At 32.4% G+C, this 19,771-nt stretch overlaps 1 protein-coding gene across 1 annotated transcript in view; it reads left to right on the top strand.

Moving 5' to 3' along the window:
• Positions 1-16,320: 16,320 nt before the first annotated feature.
• Positions 16,321-19,771, top strand: part of LOC131168584 (fructose-1,6-bisphosphatase, chloroplastic) — an 8,714-nt gene continuing 5,263 nt past the window's right edge. Inside the window, exons 1-3 of the mRNA XM_058128129.1 lie at positions 16,321-16,885; positions 17,960-18,184; positions 18,316-18,822. Coding sequence (XP_057984112.1) covers positions 16,445-16,885; positions 17,960-18,184; positions 18,316-18,822 — 1,173 coding nt within the window. The 5' untranslated portion in view covers positions 16,321-16,444. The remainder of the gene's footprint in view (positions 16,886-17,959; positions 18,185-18,315; positions 18,823-19,771) is intronic.

Below are 19,771 nucleotides of genomic sequence, written 5' to 3'. Positions count from 1 at the left end.
ATGCTTAAAAATATAATTCTCTGAATACACTTACCCTATAAAATAGGGCAGTACAAAAGATCTCTCTATTTGCGAGCCTAATTTGCTCGCCTAACTGGATCGCCTAAAAAATGTTAAACCACTGGGAAGAGACAACACTCAGTAAGAGGAAATATGTTATTACTAGTGTGTGGTGACTGAATTGCATAAATATTATAATGACAATATCTGAAACTGTATAAATTGGTAAATCAATCTACGGTATAACTCACATTTATCATAGTTTAAAGTATAACTGTAATATCTGAGTTTTCTACTTTTTCATACTTTTAGTATCATACTATATCACTGAAATTCTATAAATCTGTATACACGTACATAACTGAGATTTTACCCTAAAAAACTATACGTCATGATTTAAGCCCTCATGATAGGGTGATGCGGCCCATAAGCGGGACTTAATTCTAGTTGGTCTGTCAGGTAAAGTCAACTGTACTCTACCAATCCTCAGTTCGGCCAAACTGTAACCTCTCCTAAGCTCGGAACTGGTAACAACCTTGTCAAACCGACCTCCTCAACTTAGAGTACATAGGAGACTGCAATCTCTCCATAGGCACGATTGACGAACACATACTATCTGAGATATGTGATTGCACTCTAATTTGGAAAATAGTAACGATACCGTGCTCTACTAATTGAACATAACTTGATTCATCAGGGTCTGATACTGTATATACTATTTTTATAATTATCCTACTATTTTCATCATGTTTCCAAAATAATCATAACACTATAAATCTGATATGAAAATACTATAATATCTCGCTAAAATAATTGTAGTATCTGACTGTAATAACTGTAATGTTTGACTGTAATATCTCACTGTAATAATCTGTAATATCTGAGTGTTATGGTTTTGGAAAGCATGACATTCTGCAATTACTGTAAAATACTGGTCTATATAATATTTGTAAAATATCTGTCTAGTAAACATATCTATCTTTATATGCACTGTAAATCATGATATTATGAAAAGTTACATAAATTCTGTATTCGGCAAATATCTACTCAGACCACACAATTAATATAGCTCATGTTCTGAAATCTATAAAACTATATAATTTTATACTCTGTACTTTAATAAACAAATACTATAATTTTTCTAATATTATTTTTGAATTTCCTAACATAGTATATTTCTCTTACCTAACTAGCTAGGAGGCTTGCCTTTAACTTAATCCTCACGCTCACGATGTACTATCCCCAAAATCCTGAAATAATACACACACACACACACACACACACATATATATATATATATATATATATATATATATATGCATATTTCCAATAAATTAACTATATTTCCCCAAACCTACATACACGTAAATTTTTTGAATTATAATTTACCTGACCTCCTAAAAGTATTTACTGGGGTCCCCAACCCATGTCTGTAGGGCCTCAAAAACACCCTATTCTTGAGAATATATTATCCTAATTTATTTCACAAAACCTCAGCATATTCTCATATAATACAGAACTTGACCTTAAATGAATTGGGTAATACTGAAAATACTCAAATAATTCACTCATCCTGATTTTAGGATGGTTCCCAAACTTCTCAAACTAACATTTCGCTCTGGTTATGTTGTAGAGAATCTCCTTTGGATCACCGTGGTTGCTTCTGATCATCAAATCAGGGAGAGACGGAGCTGAATTTCTAGAGAGAAATCAGAGGGGTCGTGTGTAGAGAGAGAGAGAGAGAGAGAGAGAGAGAGAGAGAGAGAGAGAGAGAGAGAGAAACTGTAAAAATGATTTCCTTTCGTTAAAACTCTGTTTTAGAGGTATATATAAAATTTTGTCCATGTGGCCTCATTGACGAGCCACGTCACTTCGTCGACGAGTCCAAGCAGTAGTCTCGTTGACGAATGCCTACTCCTCATTGATGAGATTCAGGCCCTGAAAACGGCCCTCTAGGTAATTTCTCATCGACGAGATGAATTTTCCCATCGACGAACCCAAGAAGGATGCTTGTCGACGAGCGCTCTGCTATCGTCAACGAGACCTTGTAAGTTCCCTTTTAAATTTTCTTATTTCTCTCTTTTAATTTACTATTTACTACTATAATTTTTCGGGTCTCTACAGGTTGTGTGAGTGAGTGCGTATTGTAACTCTTGAGGTGTGTGTCTTGCATGATTTTTGAGTAAGAGTTGAGTCATTACATAAGCATACTAGGACACATGAGCATATAGGGTCTGCACAAAAGTAACAAACTCACAATTCATAGTTTTCAAAGTAAAAACAAAGAGTTTGTCAAAATAATCCTATACTCAATTAACTTTTCAAAATGGGACAAGTGTTAAGTAATATATGAGTTATAAATATTTGCATAACTTGGTCCCAGTTTTGCAAAACTAGTCGTATGTCCTGAACTCCTAAAAGTCAAGCATATTTCTATAAAAGACATATCAAGCATATAAGATATCAAAATAATTTTTAAGTGTGTTTTCATAAAACAAGATATCTTATATTCAAGGAAAAATCATTTGTACAAGTATTGATCTTCATTAGGCTTAATATATTTCATATACTTTTTTCCAAGAATGTTTTAAGTCATTAAAATGCTTTTTGACAAGGAAAAATAAAGCAATCGTCACTAACGTAGTACAACCTTAAGTCCTGAACACCTTTCGGTATTTAGGGCATAACTTTTGCTAGAAAAGTCCAAAAAGGACGATCTTGGTGTCCTTGTAAAGGCAAGACAAAATGCCACAATTTCATATAGATTAATTTTTATAATTCAGGGATCTTGTCAATAAACACAGGGGATTCGTCGACGAGTGGAAGTGTATGATTAGTCGACAAAAGCAGGGACTCGTCGACTAGTCCAATGGGCGAAAAACGGCCAGTTTACCAAAAAAAATATTTTTTCTTCCCTCCCAACGACTATTTAACGGCTCCTTTGGCTCTTGGGCTATAAATACAAGTTATTAGACTTATATTAACATGGTTTTGAGTATTATTGATCATATTTGTGAAAAATATCATTTTATCCAAAATCTACGCACTTTGCACTTTGCATTTTAGTTATTTTTCACAAGTGCTCAACCCTCTCTTGCTCACTTATCTTGTAAGATTCATTCCTTAAGAGAATAGAGTGAGGATTTGGTTGTATTTCATATTGACTCATTTAAGGAGCATTAAATTGTATTTCCAATCTCTTGTAAGGTTCTTTATGAACCATTGTTGTAAGGTTCTTTGTGAATCGAAGCGAAGGCTCTTGGTGAGCGCAGTAGGGATTTGTTCCCAAGTGTAGGGATTTGTTCTTGAGTTGTAAAGCTTCTCCGCTGGTGAAGGAATATCTTTAGTGGATTGTGGATACCTTGGCTTGGTGCTAAGACATGGACGTAGGCTTGGTGCCGAACCACTTAAAAATACCGGTATTGTTCTTTCTCTCCGTTACATTCTTTATTTTATATCTTGTGCATGATTTATATTTATATTGCGATATAATTTTTTATATCTTTTCAAGAAATTTTATTTTGTAAAAAAATACGTATTCCACGAAAATAGTCTATTCAATCCCCCTCTAGACTATATACTCCGTGTTGGGACTTCCAATAGTTGGAATTGGTGTAATGCCAAGAGGGGGGTGAATTGGGTTTTAAAAATATTTTGGCCAAATAAAATATTTATGCCAATTCATCACAGTTTATATCCCAATTTAATGTACACACATGTATGTAAAATAATTTTAATCATGAAAGCAAACATACACATGTGCAATATATCTTATTTAAATCAAATGCATGTATGCGAATAATTATTGTTGGTTGTCCTAGCCCGGGAGTTTATAGTCTAGAGGGGGGGGGGTGAATAGAATCTTTTCACGAAATATGTATTTTTCTACAAAATAAAAACTCTTGGCAAGATACAAGAAATTATATCGCAATATAAATATAAATCATGCACAAGATATAAAATAAAGAGTGTAAGGGAGAGAAAGAATAACACCGGTATTTTTACGTGGTTCGACACCAAGCCTACGTCCACGCCTTAGCACCAAGCCAAGGATTCCTCAATCCACTATAATTGCTCCTTCCACAGCGGAGCAAGCCTTACAAACTTGGGAACAAATCCCTACCGCTTACAAAAAGCCTTTACCGATTCGGTTCACAAAGAACCTTACAACTTGGTTCACAAAGAACCTTTCACAAGAAGATGGAAGATTACAAAGAATGCTTCTTACAATGACCAAATATGATTTACAACTCAAACCTCACACTATTCTCTCAAGAATTGAAGCAAACACAATAAGTGAGCAAGAGAGAATGAGCACATGTAATGAAGAACTAATATGCAATGTGTTAGGTTTTGTATAAAATGATGTTTTTTACTAACAATGAACAAAGACCTTCAAAACCATGTTAATACAAGTCTAATAGCTTGTATTTATAGCCCAAGAACTAAAGGAGCCTTTAACTAGCCATTGGGGGGAAGAACAACTATTTTATTTGGTAAACTAGCCGTTTTTCGCCCGTTGGAGTGCTTCTGCCCATTGAATTCGTTGACAAAATTCTCTGAATTTCGTTGACGAGATCCCTAAATAAGAAAAAGCAATCAACATGAAAGTTATGGAATTTTGTCTTAGCTTTCCAAAGACACTAATATTGTCTCATTTGTACTTTTGTAGAAAAAGTTATGCCTAAAATATCGAAAGGTGTTCAGGACTCAAGGTTGCACTATAGTAGTGACGATTGCTTTGTTTTTCCTTATCAAAAGGCATTTTAATGACTTAAAACTTTCTTGGATAAAATTATATGAAATATATTGAGTCTAATGAAGATTAAAACTTGTCCAAGTGAGTTTCCCATAAATATAAGATATCTTGTTTTATGAAAACATATTTGAAAACTTGTTTCGATATCTTTTATGCTTAGTATGTCCTTTATTGAATATACTTGAGTTTCTTTGAACCTTTAGGACATTAAACTTGTTTTAACACAATTGGGACTAAGTATAAAAATGTTCTTAAAACTAGGATGTTAAAAACTTGTCCCTTTGAAAACATATTTGAGTTTTAGGATTCATTTGACAAACTCTTGTTTTAACTTAGAAAGCCATGAAAGGTGAGTTTGTGTTTATGTCTTTAGTGCGATCCTATAAACTCATGTGTCCTAGTATGCATGTGTTTTGCTCAACTCTTACTCAGAAATCATGCAAGAAACACACTCACAAGAGTTACAAAATGTACTACCTCACACAACCCTTATTACAAATAATTCTCCAATTAAGCTTCCTTTGGTTGTGCTTGGGTCATTCCGAGTACGTGTCCATTTGATCTTTCCTTCTTAATATCTACTCGGTCCGATCTTTGCATTCAATCCAATAATTCATGTACGAGTATCTATAGTAAACATGATATGCAAAGATAGGAAAACACTAGGAACAACATATAGGTTAATATCATCAAAACACATTAAATAATGATGGTGTAGCCACTAAGGCTAACATTCTCCCCCTTTTTGATGATGTCTAACCTATTACTAATTTACTTAATCTTTGCATTTATATTTATACTAATCATGACTTGATATGCAAAGATAAGCATACCTAAAACCACTAATGGGTTGTTATCATCAAAACAATGCAATTAAACTCACATAGCATCTAAAGCTAACATTCTCCCCCTTTCTGATGATGGCAAACCATTGGTGTTCTATATGGGGTATTGTTTTAAAGATCCCCCTTAATTTATGCGCTCCTCCTTAATTTATGCATATTGTTAAATGATATTTATAATTTGCTCTCCCTTACTATATGCATATGAGGCATAAAAATAATTCATGTTCATTTGAGCTTTTAACATGCATTCCATATTTTCCCCCACACATACATCATGTTTTCCCTCACATATACAACACCATAAATCTTATCCCCATGGATAACTTCAAATATCTTCTCCCCCTTTGATCATCATCAAAAAGAGAGGTCATTTATCTTAAAAATACTCTAAGAGTCAATTAAGACTAGTTTCCATGGTGGCGAGGTGGTGTGTGCTAAACACATATACCAAAATTTTGGGTGCTAAACCATAATATTAGAAAAGCCTGGATTGGCTTCCTTCCAAACTCATGAATGATGATTTAGAAGTTTAAACCATTTGTTATAGATCAATCATTCAATGATCATTCAAGAATGGACATTTTCAAAATAAGCACAAATTATTCATGCTTATAATTTAAGCATGGTAAATGTGTCCAAACAACTTGGTAAAGAACATGTGTATAATTTAGAGCATTCTAGGAAAATTCAAAGGATTATTGAAAATTTTGCTTGTTTTTCAATATAACATACAATGTTTAGGATTCAACATGTACCACTACCTATTCAGTTATTCAATATGCATTATAAAAAATTCATAAAGTTCAACCCACATGCAATGGATTTCAAGCCATGATCATTTAACATGCAAAGACTTATAATTACCAATGAATTTTCATGCAAATGATCTTTTTATCATGCATCATTTATAAATATTCATTAATGACAATGTACATGAACCAGTCTAAGTGACCACTTAAGGTTAAAACACTAAGTTCAACTTGGTCACCATACTAATACTGCATAAGACTTTCAAAAGTATTTAGAATTTAAAAAATAAGTCTTATGAAGTCATAATTTCAGTTGACTAACTAGCACGTATGCCTAAAATAGATCAATGAATTCAACATGCTAGACCCTAGTCAACTACCAGCATGCAATGCACAAATCTGCATCGACCAAGTAGATTATGTTCAAATCAAGCATGCAGTTCAGTATATTCAATCAATATAAACTATTCATCAAATAATATAACATTTAGAAATGAATGGATAGTAAGCATTCAGTTCACATGAAGCATCCAATATAAAAAAAAAAAAAAAAAGATATTTCCAAAATAAGCATAATACATTGAAGTATTTATTGGATGAACTTTAAATTTGTTATTTCCTTTCAATTATACAACCCAAGCACAAAAATTTTATGATCTTTTGAATATATTAATCATTTAAGCTTCAAGATAAGTTTAGGACTATATGAGCAAAGTCTATAATTAATTCGCAAAAGCTCAATTTTGTATGATGGACAAAATATGCTATATTTTAAGATATTCATACAAAAACATATGTATATAGCATCTAAAAAATTATTTAACTAGCTAAGATCCTTTGTCCATTTAGGGGGTTTACTTAAGTATGCAATAACCAATACTATCATATAATAACCAATCATAATGATATATATATATATATATATATTAAGCGAAATAGATTGGATGTTTGACTAAAGTTCTCATATTGGTTTGATTTTCCTAAGGTTCTTAGTATAATAATAATGTATACTAAAATTTAAAATTTTAAGCACAAAACACTATTTAAGCATTTAAAACATTATTACCCCTTATAACCTAACAAAAATCTTATGAGAAAAAAAATTTTCTTTTAAGATATCTCATAAGATAACATGCAAATATAACCCATGATTTGTTAATGAATTTAACACAAGATGTAAATCCTGAATCATGACATGAGATAAAGTAGAAGGAGGAAAATAAACCTTTCTAATTAACTTGGCTTTATTTGACAATGCTCTTAGAAAATAGGAGACATGTTCTCCTAATTTGCCACTAATGGGAAGGTATTCCTCAAACATATGATATCACAAATAAATGCTTCATTTTAAAGTGCCACTTGTTGTTATGATTATTTTTACTAAAACTCAATTCATGAATGCTATGTTTAGATATTCTACTATGTATTCAAATAAGAGCATATATCATCAAAACGAATTATGTGAGTAAGAAATACATCTCTTTTCCATAAGAGATGGATTTACATATCATAGCATGTCTTTGAACTTAAATTCAAAACCTTAGAAACTTATATGATAAAAACAAGGTATTTCCATTTAATAAACTTAGAACACATGCTATTTATCCCATAAATAATAGCCAACATTTTCAAAAAGGAACCATTTGATAATGACATATACAATTAAAGCATCACATTGGTTTTATAATTTGAACTCATCAATATTGGCATGTTTTTCAAAAGTTCCCAATAAAGTAATTTAAACAATTCAAAATTTGGGATTTTTCGCTCATTAAATACTTTTACTTAGGTGGGGTTTAAATCTACCTAAACCTAATTCCTAATCCTAGGTCCTAAGGAAACAATTCAGAGAGCTCATGTGTTTCCTTTTGGTACCCATTCCTCCTTGGGTCCTAATGGATTCTTCTTCACAACCCATTTCATTTTTCTTTCTTTACCTCTTAACTCCTCTTCTTCTTCACAACCCATTTCATTTTTCTTTCTTTACCTCTTAACTCCTCTAAAGGGGCAAAAATATCTAACATGACCATTTCTTTTACAATATAGACAAATCTTGTTTTCATGTGAGGGTCTTGACTTATTTGCATTATTTTTGCTTGTTGAGGCATAACCTTATGATTTATAAGAGGATTTTGAATTCTTTTTAGAAACATTATTTTTCTTAACTTCCAAAGATTTATTTATGTTTTCTTTTCCTCTTATGATTTTACCATGGTTTTCAACTTTGTTTTTCAAGAGAGTATTTTCTTTCAAAATATTTTCAATTTTATTTTTCAAAATTCCTACTTCCCCTTGAAGAATTTCATGAATTTTTTTAGCTTTTTCCATAAGCTCCTCATTTTCATTTTTTAAAGAGCAATTTTCTTCTTTCAAGATAGAACAAAGACAAGGTTCCTTACCTTTGGATTTTGACAATTTTCCTTCCAAGTTTTATATCTTTTCTTTCAAAATTTCATGCTCTTTTTGAGAATTTAAACAAACTCTTCATTTTTCCTTTTAAGGGATTCATTTTCTTCTTTTAAAGAAAATTCTATTTGTTTTGACAAAGCAAGCTCTTTCTCAACATTTTTACTCTTCCTTTTTACTAAAAGTAATTCATCAAACAATTTAACACAACTATTTACAATTTCATCATATGACGGTGCATAATCCTCCTCATCCGACCTTACTTCATCTTCTTGTTCGTTAGCCATGAAGCAAGGATATGCTTCTTTCTTATTTTCATCATCAGTGACTAATCCATCGATTTGATCCCAAGTAACACCATTTATGACATTATGATCCCCATTTAGAAAATTTTCTTCATTTTGGTTTAGGGGGCAATTTATCATGTCATGCCTAGAGTTAATACAATCGCAACATTCAATGCATGAATCTTCTTTTTCTTTTTGTTGCAGTCTTTTACTTAAAAGTTTCTTAACTTCTCTTGTGAAGAATGCAATATCATTATTTTCAATTATTTCTTGTTGATTAGTACAAGATGATTCTAAGACAAAACTATTTTCTAGCTTAGGTTTTTCTAGATTTCTTACTTCTTCAATGGTCATAGATGACTTAGGTAAAGATTGAAGAATTTTTTGAATATAATTTTCTAATGAATAAATTCTACCAAATGCTTTCAAGTTTTATGAGGCATGTGAATCGAGTGAGCATGGAAGAAATTTCTTCACCGTCATTTAATTTAAATATTTCATATTCTCTAACTAGCATGCATATTTTTGATTGTTCATTTTGTGATGTGTTTCTATAGATGTTTTCAAGTACGTCCCACATTTCTTTTGCAGTTTGACATTCACAAATAAGACTATGTACATCATCATTTAAACCATAAAAAATAATATGCTTTGCTTTAAAATTTAGCCCAACTAACCTTTTTTCACTTGGTGATTGTTCGAATAAAGTCTTCGGAATATCCTCATTTTTCTTTTTGATTGAGAAGTCTCCTTTGGAGATGATCTCCCACAAATCCAAGTCATATGCTTGAATGAATACGGACATTTGATTTTTCCACGCGTAGTAGTTTGAACCGTTGAACATTGGTGGTTGATAAATGGATTGTCCATATGAAGAGGTGCTCACCGAATACTCCATTTGATCTTTTACACTCTGGATTTTACTCCGAAAATTCAAGCGTCTCGCTCTGATACCACTTGTTGGTTGTCCTAACCCGGGATAGTCTAGAGGGGGGGGGGTGAATAGACTCTTTTCACGAAATACGTATTTTTCTACAAAATAAACGCTTGGTAAGATATAAGAAATTATATCGCAATATAAATATAAATCATGCACAAATATAAAATAAAGAGTGTAAGGGAGAGAAAGAATAACACTGGTATTTTTACGTGGTTCGGCACCAAGCCTACATCCACGCCTTAGCACCAAGTCAAGGATTCCTCAATCCACTATAATCGCTCCTTCCACAGCGGAGCAAGCCTTACAAACTTGGGAACAAATCCCTACCGCTCACAAAGAGCCTTTACCGATTCGGTTCACAAGGAACCTTACAACTTGGTTCACAAAGAACCTTTCACAAGAAGATGGAAGATTACAAAGAATGCTCCTTACAATGACCAAATATGATTTACAACTCAAACCTCACACTATTCTCTCAATAATTGAATCAAACACAATAAGTGAGTAAGAGAGAATGAGCACATGTAATGAAGAACTAATATGCAATGTGCTAGGTTTTGCATAAAATAATGTTTTTTACTAACAATGATCAAAGACCTTCAAAACCATGTTAATACAAGTCTAATAGCTTGTATTTATAGCCCAAGAACCAAAGGAGTCGTTAACTAGCCGTTGGGGGGGGAAGAAAAACTATTTTATTTGGTAAACTAGCTGTTTTCCGCTCGTTGGAGTGCTTTTGCCCGTTGAATTCATCGACGAAATTTTCTGAATTTTGTCGACGAGGTCCCTGAATCAGAAAAAGTGATAAACATGAAAGTTGTGGAATTTTATCTTATATTTCCAAGGACACTAAGATTGTCTCATTTGGACTTTTGTAAAAAAAGTTATGTCCAAAATACCGAAAGGTGTTCAGGACTCAAGGTTGCATTACGGTAGTGACGATTGCTTTGTTTTTCCTTGTCAAAAGGCATTTTAATGACTTAAAACATTCTTGGACAAAAGTATATGAAATATATTGAGTCTAATGAAGATTAAAACTTGTCCAAGTGAGTTTTCCCATAAATATAAGATATCTTGTTTTATGAAAACATATTTGAAAACTTGTTTCGATATCTTATATGCTTAGTATGTCCTTTATTGAATATACTTGACTTTCTTTGAACCTTTAGGACATTAAACTTGTTTTAACACAATCGGGACTAAGTATAAAAATGCTCTTAAAATTAGGATGTTAAAAACTTGTCCCTTTGAAAACATATTTGAGTTTTAGGATTCATTTGACAAACTCTTGTTTTAACTTAGAAAGCCATGAAAGGTGAGTTTGTGTGTATGTCTTTAGTACGATCCTATAAACTCATGTGTCCTAGTATGCATGTGCTTTGCTCAAATCTTGCTCAGAAATCATGCAAGAAACACATTCACAAGAGTTACAAAACGTACTACCTCACACAACCCTTATTACAAATAATTCTCCAATTAAGCTTCCTTTGGTTGTGCTTGGGTCATTCCGAGTACGTGTCCATTTGATCTTTCCTTCTTAACATCTACTCGGTCCGATCTTTGCCTTCAATCCAATAATTCATGTACGAGTATCTATAGTAAACATGATATGCAAAGATAGGAAAACACTAGGAACAACATATAGGTTAATATCATCAAAACACATTAAACAATGATGGTGTAGCCACTAAGGCTAACAATTATAATAGTAAATAAGCAAGCATACACATATGGAAACTAAAGTGCAGTAATTAAATGTGTGTGTGTGTGTGTGAGAGAGAGAGAGAGAGAGAGAGAGAGAGAGAGAGAGAGAGAGAGAGAGAGAGAGAGAGAGAGAGAGTGACACATGATATTTATTTTCGAGGTTCGGACAAACCAGCCTATGTCCCCGTATTGGGCATACCCCCCAAGGATTCCACTATCCCTGCTCACTTAAATAGGCGGATCAGAAGCTGTTACAACCTCTCCCTACGGGGTGAGGTAAACTCCAACTCAATTACCATACTGAGCCCAACTGGTCTCCCTTACGAGGCGGAGACACCCCAGTTCAATTTACGAGGCTAAACCGAACCAATCTCACTTATGGAGCTAAGACTCCCCTGTTCAATTCTAGGCTGAGTCAAACCGATACATGAAAATATTTTTGTACATATTAAAATACTTCTAAATACAAGCATAAATGTGCACATTAAAAGCTCAAATACATGCACTCTTTTATGATATGAGTTATGCTCAGTAGAGAAATGACATTTTTCAAAACAAATATTCCAATCTTTGAAAAAAGATATATCTGATAAAATGCTTCAAAGATTTGAATCCTAATAAAATACTCTCTAAAAAGTATTTTTCAAAGACGAACCGAAGAACCTAGGGCTTTTGGTCTTAATAATATTTTTGCAAAAACGAAGATGTGTGATCTTTGATGTTGAGAGAAATATGCAATACACGCTTCAAAGATCAAAATAAACTAAGTATTTCTCCAACAAATATTAGCAATAAAAAGTATTTGGAGAAATTAGGAATTATGTTCAAGAGTTGTTTTTGCAATAAACACAATCAAAATAAATGTCCAAACAAAATACTCTCTTAAAAATGTTTCAAGGAAAGAATCAAAGAGAGTTTGGAGAGTATAAAAATTTACCCAAAAAATGATTTTGCAATAAAAATATAAGTGGGGGAACTTTGATTAAGAAAATAATTTGAGAGGTTTTTGAAAATAATCAAAGTTGCTAATTAAGCAAATGAAAATGATATTTATAGAAGTCTTGAAAATTATGACCGTTGGGGATATATTGGAAATTTTAGAAAAGTTTAATTAAATTTTAACTTCAATTATCGTGGTTAAATTTACTAAACCCGAGAGGTTCTGTCAACCAAGGGTAAGGGCCAGTCGACCAACCTATGTAAATTTTGAATTTTCAGGCTTAACTCGGTTGACCAATTGAACATGATGGTCGACCAAAAGAAAGGTGATTTTGAACCCTTCGTGGGTTCGGTCAACCATGACAAGAGGCTGGTTGACCATTCATGAGGTTCGGTCGACCAATGTGATTTTGAACTATAAGTTCGGTTGACCAAGTAAGTGGAAAAGTCAAATTTTCAAAGGTCGATCAATTGAGGAAGCTTAGATCAAAAGTGGGTCGGTCGACCGAGCAAGTCAAACTTTTGAATTTCTATCCTACAGAGTGCTCAGTCGACCGTGGTGATTTAAACGTTCTTGGGTCGGTCGACCGGGACTATTTAATTAACCCAAAAACTCCAACGTTGGTCGACCAAGTCTTTTTTTGCCCCAAATTTGACCCTAAATTATTTCTAAACCTTTTGTATGAATTTAGTCATTTTAGAAAAATATTTTTGGTGCAAGTGTTGGGTTCCCTATGGTCAGCCTAAGTTTGTTATCAGCTTTCAAACATATCATACATATGCATGCATTATTACAGACCAAAAATATAAAAATTAAATGCAGTACAACTAAAATAAAAATATCTTCTTCTTTTGCTCTTCATTCTCCAACTAAAATCACATGACGATTACTAAAAAAAAAAAACAAATTTTCTAATAAAAAACATATGCCAAGAGATGTAAGGGCTTACACAACTTGGACCCAAGAGAGCATGTGGTGCCTGTTGGGTTAATGGGACTCCGGCTCATCAAAAAAATTTTCTAATCCACCATTCCAATCATAATCCCACTATTATTATTATTTTTTCCCTTTTGAGAAGGAAAGAGAAATATAGTATGATGAAAAGCATATGCAACAACCAACTAGCAGGTGATTTTGCTAAATTTGTTAGCACAGAAAATGTAACTTCTAATGTCTTTTGCTAAATTGTTGAGGTTCAAGTTACTTGAATTGCTTTGGTTTGATTCTTTTTGCAGCTCAAATTTCCTAAGAACAATTTTTTTCATTTATTTTAAATAAATTAGGATCCATTTAGTTATGAAAAATATTTTTCATTTTAAAAATATTTATTTTTTAAAAAATTAAAAAAAAAAAGCTTATTTTTAAATTTTTTAGGTTCATATTAAAAAGATAGAAAATAAAGAGTTTGCTTATTTATTTGACATTTTTTTCAATGACTAAAATTAAAAATGAAAACTATTTTTCAAAACTAAATAGGTTCTTAATATTTATATGGAATAGAAAATTATTTTTTGCTCATTACGATTTTATTTGAATTTTTGCATCTAGAACATTTTAGGATGTTTGAAAGACATAGGAGAATACGCCGAATTTTTGATAGAATCCATATAATTATGAACAAATTTTATTTTTTGTGGTATTTTTGTAATTATAGGAAAAATTAGAAATGATAAATAAAACTATTTTAACAAGAAAATACTATCAAAATTGTTAATTATTATTTTTTTATTTCATACAAACGTTGCAAAAATGAAAAATGAACTAACTTTTTTTTTTTTTTGTAATTTTTTGGACAACTAAAATACAAATGAAAATTTTTTTTCCAAAGCTGAATGAGCTGCAAATATTTATATGGAATAGAATATTACTGTTTGCTCATTAAGATGCATGGAAAAAATTTTAGGATGCTAGAAAAACACAGGAAAGCATGCCGAATTTTTTATAGAATCTATATAATTATGAACAATCTTTTTTTGTGGTATTTTTGTAATTATTTAAAAAAATAAAAAATAAAAAATAAAATTATTTTCACAAGTAAACAATATCAAAACTGTTTATTATTAATGTTCATTTATTTCATACAAATGTTGTAAAAAAAAAAAACAACCTTTTTTGTAATTTTTTGGACTACTAAAATGAAAAATAAAAACTATTTTCCAAAATTGAGTGGGCCCTTAACATTTTTATGGAATAGAATATTATTGTTTGCTCATTAAGATTTTATTTAAATTTTTGCTTGGGAAGAGTTTTAGGATGTCTAAAGACATCGAAGAACATGCCGAATTTTTGAGAGAGCCTATATTATTATAAACATTTTTTATTTATTTATGTATGTTAATATCGGTAGTTAGATAACTCTTTTTTTTTTTTTTTTTATATTATGAAAGAAGACATTGGATTTTTATGGTGTACATAATTACTTTTTTGGATTAAATGTTTACCTAATGGTCATTGACTAAATTTAGATTCTGATATTTGATTTAGATATGAAGAATGAATATTATAGTTTGGATTATAGACTTCTTTCATTCATGCTTATAGTGCAGAGTTCATTTATAATTACATATATAAGTGTACATGAAAGTCTACAAGTGAAAAAATATGTAAAATCTTTACATATTTTATTCAAGTGAAGCGATTTAAAATTTATTATTTTGACTCAAGTGAAGTTGTAGTGATTTAACTGCTATCCAACTTATTTGACTACTCTCCATCTCAAAATCCATTTTTGAGTCATTTAAACTCACTCATATAAGTTCAAAGAAAGTAACATACAATCTATAAAACCCCAACTTTGAGTGCCTAAATTTGGGGGGAAAAATTTCAAAGCCAAGCCTTTTGCCTACCACAACGAAAAGTAACTCATTGGCAAAGGAGATTCTACTTATGTCTACTTCACCAACTGGCACCAAAACAACCTTTTGATCGACATTTGGGCACAACTTTCCTTTTGAACTTGGTCTCCCCGAGAATGCTAAAATGAAAGGGTATGATTTGTGAGGGTAAATTTATATAGCGAAAAGACCCTCACCCAAATGAAGAGGAACACAACAATGAGTCATATACATCAAATGAAGATTCAACCATCTAGGCATTCACTCTCTCTAGGAAATCCTCTACCAAAATAGCATGGGACATGTGATAACGCAATCTTAGAATATCTTAAGTAAAAATCATCTATAGAGCTCAATATCCCATTGCAAGTCTTCATAACCAAGCTAGCAATTATTTAAAAACAAGCTAGTTGTCTTGACAAACTTAGTCTCACATAGAAAAGTAGTCAATAATTTGTAAACTATCCGAGCTAGCTCTCACTAGAAATAACAATATCTAATTGTACCGTTCCCTTTTGACTCTCAATTTGATTTTTTAAAATGGGATGGAAATTTGAATGAAGAGATAAATTTAATTTCATTTCTTTGGTTTTATTCAAATTCTTTCATGCTAAACTTGCACTTACATTCTTTCCACGACCTACACAACTAGGACACGAGAGAGCATGTGGTGGGTTAAATGGAGTCCGGCCCGTCATCAAATTTTGGGCTTCCATAGCTCATCAGCCCAGACAATTAAACTACAATTCCCGCGCCCGCCCTCACTGAAGGCCCACAAGAAAAACTACCATTCCCCTGATTACATCCTCAAAAAACGAACGAGGATCACAAACCTCATGCACAGAGCAGAGGATCTAGGATAAGAGGGACCCAGCTTAACTCAAATCCTTACCAGCCTTACAATCCAAAATCAAAAGCCCAAATGAAGAAGAGAAAGAAGGAAACAAAGAAAGAAGCGCAGAAAATACAGAAGCATAGCCATGGCTGCAGCAACTTCACCGCCGCCATCACACCTCCTCTTCTCGTCATCAACTTCTCGTCCCTCTCCTTCCCAATTATGCGTTTGGGAAGCCAAGGCGCTGTTTCTCAGCTCGTGTACCAACAGTAGCAGGCAAAGGCGGCGGCACGAGGCCGGAGGAGTGCGTTGCACGGCGGCGGGAACTGCCGCGCCGGCGGCAGAGACGAAGAAGAAGGGCGGCGGCGGGTTCGAGATTCAGACGCTGACGGGGTGGCTATTGAAGCAGGAGCAGGCGGGGGAGATCGATGCGGAGCTCACCATCGTGCTTTCGAGCATTTCGACGGCGTGCAAGCAGATTGCGTCGCTGGTGCAGAGAGCCGGCATTTCCAACCTCACCGGAGTCCAGGGCGCCGTCAACATCCAAGGAGAGGATCAGAAGAAGCTCGACGTTGTCTCTAATGAGGTATCCCACCAATTCCAACTTGTTATATATACATATATATATATATAGAGTAATGACAAAATTTTGATCGTATTTAAAGTAATAAAATATGTAATGTTAATCTTGTTCTTAATCTTATATAAAAATGTTACATGTCCTTTAAAATCTAGATTTTGACTTTCATTGAGATCCTTTCTCTCCCATGTCTATAGGGTTCCTGAGTGTTCAAATTTCAACTTAATCATCATCCATGAAAATTTAAGTATTCATAACAGTAGATTATTATTGTATCTATAGAGTGCATGTAATTTGACAATATACTACTTACATAAGAAAAAATATCAACATTTATTTTATTTACAAAAGAGAGCGATGTCAATATATATTTTCAATATTCAAAATTTTTTCTTTTTGCATTTAATTCTAACTTAAATTTCTAGTATGTGCATATAATTTAAAGAAATTTCTACCAATGGTTGTGTTTTAAATTTTTTTCATATGCACACTAACTTTCTACACTTATGCTTGTGGAATTAGATTTGATTTAACTTTATTCTAATTAATTTTTTTTCCCAATTGGTATGGAAAAATATATCAATCAATAAATGAGTTATTATCTGATGCAATGATTAAAAAAAAATATTATATTGGTAAGCACCAATGTGCAAGTTCGTGTCTAATTTTGTATCACTTCTAATAGTATTACATGATTATGATGGAAGATAATTCAAAACTATAGATAATTAAGGCATTAGTTTAAAGCCTTTATGAAATAATCTATAGCTTTGTATAGAATGTTATTTATTTATTCTTGTAAATATCATTTCAATAATAATTTTGTTTAAAATTGCAATATTATTTGATTCTTTTCAAAAAGTTAATTATTTTCAAAAAAGATAAAAGAAAAAATAAAGAGTCTCATAGATATAACCTAATCCTTAAGTAAATAATAGACGAGTTGAAATAGCATCTTTAGAAAATAAAATGCGGCATTTTGAAAATTTTAGCTTTCAAAATTGACTCTTCGGTGTTAATTGCAGAAATTTGGTGATTCCTTGACTCATTTTTTTTTTTTGCAATGACATATGCATGCAGGTGTTTTCCAATTGCTTGAGATCGAGTGGTCGGACGGGGATCATAGCGTCGGAGGAAGAAGACGTGCCAGTAGCGGTGGAGGAAAGTTACTCCGGCAACTACATCGTGGTGTTTGACCCCCTCGATGGATCTTCCAATATTGACGCTGCTGTATCTACTGGTTCTATCTTCGGGATTTATAGCCCTAACGATGAGTGCCTCGCAGATATTGGTGATGATACCACGGTAGGTACATACATACATAAACCATTAACTAATTAATGGTTTCAACTCTAAAGTCATCTTAATTAAACGTTAATATATGCTACAGTTAACTAGTTAATATTGGAACGTTGATTAGTAAAACGAAATTGCAGCTAGACCAAGGGGAACAGAGGTGCGTGGTGAGCGTATGCCAGCCGGGGAGCAACCTTCTGGCCGCCGGCTACTGCATGTACTCCAGCTCCATCATCTTCGTGCTCTCCATCGGAACCGGCGTCTTCGCCTTCACTCTGGACCCCATGTACGGCGAGTTCGTCCTCACCCAAGAACAAATCCAGATCCCTAAATCCGGCAAGATTTACGCCTTCAATGAAGGCAACTACCAGCTGTGGGACGACAAGCTGAAGAAGTACATCGACGACCTCAAGGACCCCGGTCCCTCCGGCAAGCCCTACTCTGCTCGCTACATCGGCAGTCTGGTCGGCGATTTCCACCGGACACTTCTCTACGGCGGGATCTACGGGTACCCCCGAGACAAGAAGAACAAGAATGGGAAGCTCAGGCTGCTGTATGAGTGTGCCCCCATGAGCTATTTAGTTGAACAAGCTGGCGGCAAAGGATCTGACGGCCATCAAAGAGTGCTTGATCTCACACCCACCGAGGTAATTACGTAGAATTGAGAACTGAATACATAATTAAATACCATTTATTTGATTATGTGTGTTGGGGGGTAAAGTAGGCTATGAGGGGTGATTTTGCATTTACGTTTCTATAAATAAGATGAAGAAACAAATTGTAAAAATTCTTTTTTTTTTTTTTCACTTCGTTATTTTTATTTCTGTTAATGATTTTCAACTATATGCAAAAAAAAAAAAAAAATCAAATTTATAATTTTCAATTGTTTCGACAACATATTGAAAAGAATTTTTTTTTCTTTTTTAAAATTAATTTTTTTAGATTAAATCTTTTATTTTATTCATACTTTTTCATTAAATCAAAAAATGATCATATGAATTTAAAAAAAAATGCTATATTTTTTTAAAATTCATTTGCAAAAGATTTTTACTTATTTCAATTGTCATATACAATGAGATTGCCTTATTAAGTGAATTTTGAAATATAATAACTAAATAAAATAATTGTAATAATTTTTTATTATAATACTTTATAATTTTATTATTTTAATCATATTTTGCAATTATTATTTGATTCGAGGATAAAATGTGCATTTATTTAATCAAGTTTTTATTTATTTATTTTAGTTATAGAATATTAGCTAGACAAGTTATTAGTTTTTGATTTTTAGTTTTTATTTATGGTATTTCATTTTCATTTCTAACTTTTGTTTATAAATTTTGATAGTGATACCAAACAGTCCCTTAATTTTTGAAATTTAATATTCACACTAGAATTTCTATTGAACGATTGTCTAAAAAAAAAAAAATGAATTAAAATTTTGAGGTAGTGTTTGGGAGAATTAACTTTAGGGTTTAATTTTGGACTTGCGTGAATTTGAATAAAACATTATTTATAAGTGTAAAAGTTTCCTTTAAGTTTATGCAAATATAATTTTAAAGTTTCAAAAACTCTAAGAGAGTGAAATACAATTAA

This window comes from Malania oleifera, chromosome 11 (assembly GCF_029873635.1).
Source record: "Malania oleifera isolate guangnan ecotype guangnan chromosome 11, ASM2987363v1, whole genome shotgun sequence".
Taxonomy (NCBI): Eukaryota; Viridiplantae; Streptophyta; class Magnoliopsida; order Santalales; family Ximeniaceae; genus Malania; species Malania oleifera.
Note: the sequence above shows the minus strand (reverse complement) of the source record. Positions and strands in the feature narration are given on the sequence as shown.